This window comes from Lucilia sericata, unplaced genomic scaffold, assembly GCF_015586225.1.
Source record: "Lucilia sericata isolate MDLA Ls3-8-SP2 unplaced genomic scaffold, ASM1558622v1 Contig001710F_arrow, whole genome shotgun sequence".
Taxonomy (NCBI): domain Eukaryota; kingdom Metazoa; phylum Arthropoda; class Insecta; order Diptera; family Calliphoridae; genus Lucilia; species Lucilia sericata.
In genome coordinates this window covers 51,162-57,317 of record NW_023995617.1, presented here as the reverse complement: position 1 = coordinate 57,317, position 6,156 = coordinate 51,162, and the positions used below count along the sequence as shown (strand labels likewise).

Below are 6,156 nucleotides of genomic sequence, written 5' to 3'. Positions count from 1 at the left end.
ATTACCCCAAGTTGAGCATAATTTTAGTGCTTATGGAAACTGTTCATAATATAAGGTATATTGGCTAAGATATGTAATTTATAGAGGGACTATAGTATTAATCGGTCGATTAAAAACGAACAATATTATTAAGCTTTTATTATTATATAGTAGTAGTAACAGGCATAAAAAGATATTAAATTGAAAGCACATTTTGATGATAATTAAAATAATCAATAATCATATGTAGAGACCTCTAAAATAATAATTTTCAGACAAATAGTGGAACACTTATTATTATGAGGGATACATTGATTTGGCCCGGTACATCCGTCTGTCTGTTGAAAGCACTATAGTTCTCAGTTCAGTTCTAGTTCTGTTCTAGTTCTGTTCTAGTTCTGATCTAGTTCTGTTCTAGTTCTGTTCTAGTTCTGTTCTAGTTCTGTTCTAGTTCTGTTCTTGTTCTGTTCTAGTTCTGTTCTAGTTCTGTTTAGTTCTGTTCTAGTTCTGTTCTAGTTCTGTTCTAGTTCTGTTCTAGTTCTGTTCTAGTTCTGTTCTAGTTCTGTTCTAGTTCTGTTCTAGTTCTGTTCTAGTTCTGTTCTAGTTCTGTTCTAGTTCTGTTCTAGTTCTGTTCTAGTTCTGTTCTAGTTCTGTTCTAGTTCTGTTCTAGTTCTGTTCTAGTTCTGTTCTAGTTCTGTTCTAGTTCTGTTCTAGTTCTGTTCTAGTTCTGTTCTAGTTCTGTTCTAGTTCTGTTCTAGTTCTAGTTCTGTTCTAGTTCTAGTTCTAGTTCTAGTTCTGTTTTCTGTTCTAGTTCTGTTCTAGTTCTGTTCTAGTTCTGTTCTAGTTCTGTTCTAGTTCTGTTCTTGTTCTGTTCTAGTTCTAGTTCTGTTCTAGTTCTGTTCTAGTTCTGTTCTAGTTCTGTTCTGTTCTGTTCTGTTCTGTTCTAGTTCTAGTTCTAGTTCTAGTTCTAGTTCTAGTTCTGTTCTAGTTCTGTTCTAGTTCTAGTTCTGTTCTAGTTCTGTTCTAGTTCTGTTCTAGTACTGTTCTAGTTCTGTTCTGTTCTGTTCTATTTCTGTTCTAGTTCTGTTCTAGTTCTGTTCTAGTTCTGTTCTAGTTCTGTTCTAGTTCTGTTCTAGTTCTGTTCTGTTCTGTTCTATTTCTGTTCTAGTTCTGTTCTAGTTCTGTTCTAGTTCTGTTCTAGTTCTGTTCTGTTCTGTTCTAGTTCTGTTCTGTTCTGTTCTGTTCTGTTCTGTTCTGTTCTGTTCTGTTCTGTTCTGTTCTGTTCTGTTCTGTTCTGTTCTGTTCTGTTTCTAGTTCTGTTCTAGTTCTGTTCTAGTTCTGTTCTAGTTCTGTTCTAGTTCTGTTCTGTTCTAGTTCTGTTCTGTTCTAGTTCTGTTCTGTTCTAGTTCTGTTCTAGTTCTGTTCTAGTTCTGTTCTAGTTCTGTTCTAGTTCTGTTCTAGTTCTGTTCTAGTTCTGTTCTAGTTCTGTTCTAGTTCTGTTCTAGTTCTGTTCTAGTTCTGTTCTAGTTCTGTTCTAGTTCTGTTCTAGTTCTGTTCTAGTTCTGTTCTAGTTCTGTTCTAGTTCTGTTCTAGTTCTGTTCTAGTTCTGTTCTAGTTCTGTTCTAGTTCTGTTCTAGTTCTGTTCTAGTTCTGTTCTAGTTCTGTTCTAGTTCTGTTCTAGTTCTGTTCTAGTTCTGTTCTAGTCTTCTAGTTCTGTTCTAGTTCTGTTCTAGTTCTGTTCTAGTTCTGTTCTAGTTCTGTTCTAGTTCTGTTCTAGTTCTGTTCTAGTTCTGTTCTAGTTCTGTTCTAGTTCTGTTCTAGTTCTGTTCTAGTTCTGTTCTAGTTCTGTTCTAGTTCTGTTCTAGTTCTGTTCTAGTTCTGTTCTAGTTCTGTTCTAGTTCTGTTCTAGTTCTGTTCTAGTTCTGTTCTAGTTCTGTTTCTAGTTCTGTTCTAGTTCTGTTCTAGTTCTGTTCTAGTATCTAGTTCTGTTCTAGTTCTGTTCTAGTTCTGTTGTTCTGTTCTAGTTCTGTTCTAGTTCTGTTCTAGTTCTAGTTCTTCTAGTTCGTTTAGTTCTGTTCTGCGGTTTAGTTCTGTTCTGTTCTTTGGGTTCTAGTTCTGTTCTAGTTCTGTTTTCTAGTTCTGTTCTAGTTCTGTTAGTTCTGTTCTAGTTCTGTTTTTGTTTCTAGTTTGTTCTAGTCTGTTCTAGTTCTGTTCTAGTTTGTTCTGTTCTGTCTAGTTCTGTTCTATTCTGTTCTAGTTCTGTTCTAGTTCCTGTTCTAGTTCTGTTCTAGTTCTGTTCTAGTTCTGTTCTAGTTCTGTTCTAGTTCTGTTCTAGTTCTGTTTCTAGTTCTGTTCTAGTTCTGTTCTAGTTCTGTTCTAGTTCTGTTCTAGTTCTGTTCTAGTTCTGTTCTAGTTTCTGTTCTAGTTCTGTTCTAGTTCTGTTTCTAGTTCTGTTCTAGTTTCTGTTCTAGTTCTGTTCTAGTTCTGTTCTAGTTCTGTTCTAGTTCTGTTCTAGTTCTGTTTCTAGTTCTGTTCTAGTTCTGTTCTAGTTCTGTTCTAGTTCTGTTCTAGTTCTGTTCTAGTTCTGTTCTAGTTCTGTTCTAGTTCTGTTCTAGTTCTGTTCTAGTTCTGTTCTAGTTCTGTTCTAGTTCTGTTCTAGTTCTGTTCTAGTTCTGTTCTAGTTCTGTTCTAGTTCTGTTCTAGTTCTGTTCTAGTTCTGTTCTAGTTCTGTTCTAGTTCTGTTCTAGTTCTGTTCTAGTTCTGTTCTAGTTCTGTTCTAGTTCTGTTCTAGTTCTGTTCTGTTCTAGTTCTGTTCTAGTTCTGTTCTAGTTCTGTTCTAGTTCTGTTCTAGTTCTGTTCTAGTTCTGTTCTAGTTCTGTTCTAGTTCTGTTCTAGTTCTGTTCTAGTTCTGTTCTAGTTCTGTTCTAGTTCTGTTCTAGTTCTGTTCTAGTTCTGTTCTAGTTCTGTTCTAGTTCTGTTCTAGTTCTGTTCTAGTTCTGTTTCTAGTTCTAGTTCTTCTAGTTTCTGTTCTAGTTCTGTTCTAGTTCTGTTCTAGTTCTGTTCTAGTTTCTGTTCTAGTTCTGTCAGTTCTAGTTTCTAGTTCTGTTTCTGTTCTTCTGTTCTGTCTATGTTCTAGTTCTGTTCTAGTTCTGTTCTAGTTCTGTTCTAGTTCTGTTCTAGTTTGCTTTCTAGTTCCTGTTCTAGTTCTGTTCTAGTTCTGTTCTAGTTCTGTTCTAGTTCTGTTCTAGTTCTGTCTAGTTCTGTTCTAGTTCTGTTCTAGTTCTGTTCTAGTTCTGTTCTAGTTCTGTTCTAGTTCTGTTCTAGTTCTGTTCTAGTTCGTTTCTAGTTTCTGTTCTAGTTCTGTTCTAGTTCTGTTCTAGTTCTGTTCTAGTTCTGTTCTAGTTCTGTTCTAGTTCTGTTCTAGTTCTGTTTCTAGTTCTGTTCGAGTTCTGTTCTAGTTCTAGTCTGTTCTGCTCTGTTCTAGCTATGTTCTAGCTCTGTTCTAGTTCTTGTTCAAGTTCTAGTTCTAGTTCTGTTCTAGTTCTGTTCTAGTTCTGTTCTGCTCTGTTCTAGTTCTGTTCTAGTTCTTTTTCAAGTTCTAGTTCTAGTTCTGTTCTAATTCTGTTCTAGTTCTGTTCTAATTCTGTTCTAGTTCTGTTCTAGTTCTGTTCTAGTTCTGTTCTTGTTCTATTCTAGTTCTGTTCTAGTCCTGTTCGAGTCCAGTTCTAGTTCTATTCTAGTTCTGTTCTAGTTCTGTTCTAGTTCTGTTCTAGTTCTGTTCTAGTTCTGTTCTAGTTCTGTTCTAGTTCTGTTCTAGTTCTGTTCTAGTTCTGTTCTAGTTCTGTTCTAGTTCTGTTCTAGTTCTGTTCTAGTTCTGTTCTAGTTCTGTTCTAGTTCTGTTCTAGTTTTGTTCTAGTTCTGTTCTAGTTCTGTTCTAGTTCTGTTCTAGTCTAGTTCTGTTCTAGTTCTGTTCTAGTTCTGTTCTAGTTCTGTTCTAGTTCTGTTCTAGTTCTGTTCTAGTTCTGTTCTAGTTCTGTTCTAGTTCTGTTCTATTTCTGTTCTAGTTCTGTTCTAGTTCTGTTCTAGTTCTGTTCTAGTTCTGTTCTAGTTCTGTTCTAGTTCTGTTCTAGTCTGTTCTAGTTCTGTTCTAGTTCTGTTCTAGTTCTGTTCTAGTTCTGTTCTAGTTCTGTTCTAGTTCTGTTCTAGTTCTGTTTCTAGTTCTGTTCTAGTTCTGTTCTAGTTCTGTTCTAGTTCTGTTCTAGTTCTGTTCTAGTTCTGTTCTAGTTCTGTTCTAGTTCTGTTCTAGTTCTGTTCTAGTTCTGTTCTGTTCTGTTCTAGTTCTGTTCTAGTTCTGTTCTAGTTCTGTTCGAGTTCTGTTCTAGTTCTGTTCTAGTTCTAGTTCTGTTCTAGTTCTGTTCTAGTTCTGTTCTAGTTCTGTTCTAGTTCTGTTCTAGTTCTGTTCTAGTTCTGTACTAGTTCTGTTCTAGTTCTGTTCTAGTTTTGTTCTAGTTCTGTTCTGGTTCAATTCTAGTTCTGTTCTGGTTCTATTCTAGTTTGATACTAGTAGTGTGAAAGCTCTTTTTCAGATTGGCTCAATACAAGAACAAGTCGCACCATGTTATTTGTCCACTTCCATGTTTCAGCTGTAATTTTGATTAAATACATAATAGTCATAAAACTTTTCCACTATTTTTGTACAAAACATTACCACTATATGACCAAATCAATAAAATTTTATTAAAACAATTATGGAACAGTTCAACTACTAAGCAGTCGCGTAATAAATTTCTTATCTCAACATACAAAACCGATAAGATAAATTAATATTTTCGACAAAATATTATTAAATTCAATTTTTGTTAAACATTTCTTTTATTATACTTGTACTAAGAAAATATAAATAAGTAATTTACAGGCTAAACAACAAAATAAAATCACAATTAAACATTTAAAAACTAGTTTTTGTTTATTACACCCCCCAATTTAAACAAAATATCTGGAAAACAGCCCACAAAGGCGGCCATTAAACAAGCCAGAATGCTTATGTGAGTTAGGGAAGCGGTAGATTTTTTAGGATCTTTTAAGACGGACCTTTCATTATGGCTTTGTTCTCCAACCAACTTTTACAACTGGTTTCATTCTTAATGAATTTGAGACGGATTCTGCCACATTGGCGGGCGTTATTTCCTGACACTGTTCCAAATGATGCAATGTACAGGTTTCAAATTTCACCAAATCAATACAGTGCTCTGGTTCAACTACAAAATCAGGTAAATTGAATAAATCCGGCATTGATTTATCCTTGTGAACAAATTCACTAAACGATTTGTTGGCACAATGCGAAATAGCTTCTTTGTTGGCTTCAAAACATTCGGGTCCCTCTTCGGCTACAAACAAAGCAATTTGATCACCCACCACGAGCACACATAAAACCCAATAGGCCGGTAAAAATACGCACCATTATGGCATTTTGAGCTTTCTCATCTTTGCTTAGACAGGGCTGGACAGCAGTATTAAATTCTTTGAAACACTTTTCACCTTCGGGAGCTTTTAGACAGTATTTGTGGAAGACCGTATCCAATTCACCAATGGGACGAGCGACCTCAATTTCTTCTTGTAAAGCAGTTAAGTTAGCAATACCCGAAAGACATTTCGAAAATTTAAGAGCTTCTTTTTCAACTTCTTGATAAAGAGTTGAATTGTCAACTCCGGAAGCTTTTTTGCACTTTTCTTTAAAAACCCGTTTCAAGTCCTCTGTAATCAAAATTTTCGCCAAGTATTAATTTTTCAAGTAAACAAAATTAACAGTAAATTTACTTTTACTTACCAAACGTAAAATTTGTATTTCTATATTCGGCTGGTAGGAACTGCTTTTTCAAACTATCAATCTGGCTGACATTGATGGCCTCAGATTGTGACAGTAGTAAAACACTAATGGTGGCCACAATTACAATCAAAAATAGGCGCAATTTTAACATTTTTCTATTTATTTTAAATTTTCTATTTAAATTCAAAAAATATTTTTCGTTTAGCAGCAACACTGCACTACTGCTATTTTCGGCCTGAACACCACAAAGAACTAAAAATAAATAACTAAAAAAATACTTGTTAACAATTAAATTCTTATCAGAATTTATTGATAAAAAAATAAAAAAAAAATTTTCTCACCGCCAACAG

General features: G+C 34.8%; 1 protein-coding gene across 1 annotated transcript; it reads right to left on the bottom strand.

Annotated features, from left to right (window-relative positions):
• Window positions 1-4,690: 4,690 nt before the first annotated feature.
• Window positions 4,691-6,070, bottom strand: LOC119612493 (27 kDa hemolymph glycoprotein-like). The gene is given in 5 exon segments (XM_037968303.1): window positions 4,691-5,078; window positions 5,081-5,133; window positions 5,136-5,391; window positions 5,393-5,733; window positions 5,807-6,070. Coding segments are annotated over 5 exon segments (945 nt in total). The 5' UTR covers window positions 5,958-6,070; the 3' UTR covers window positions 4,691-4,934.
• Window positions 6,071-6,156: the final 86 nt, after the last annotated feature.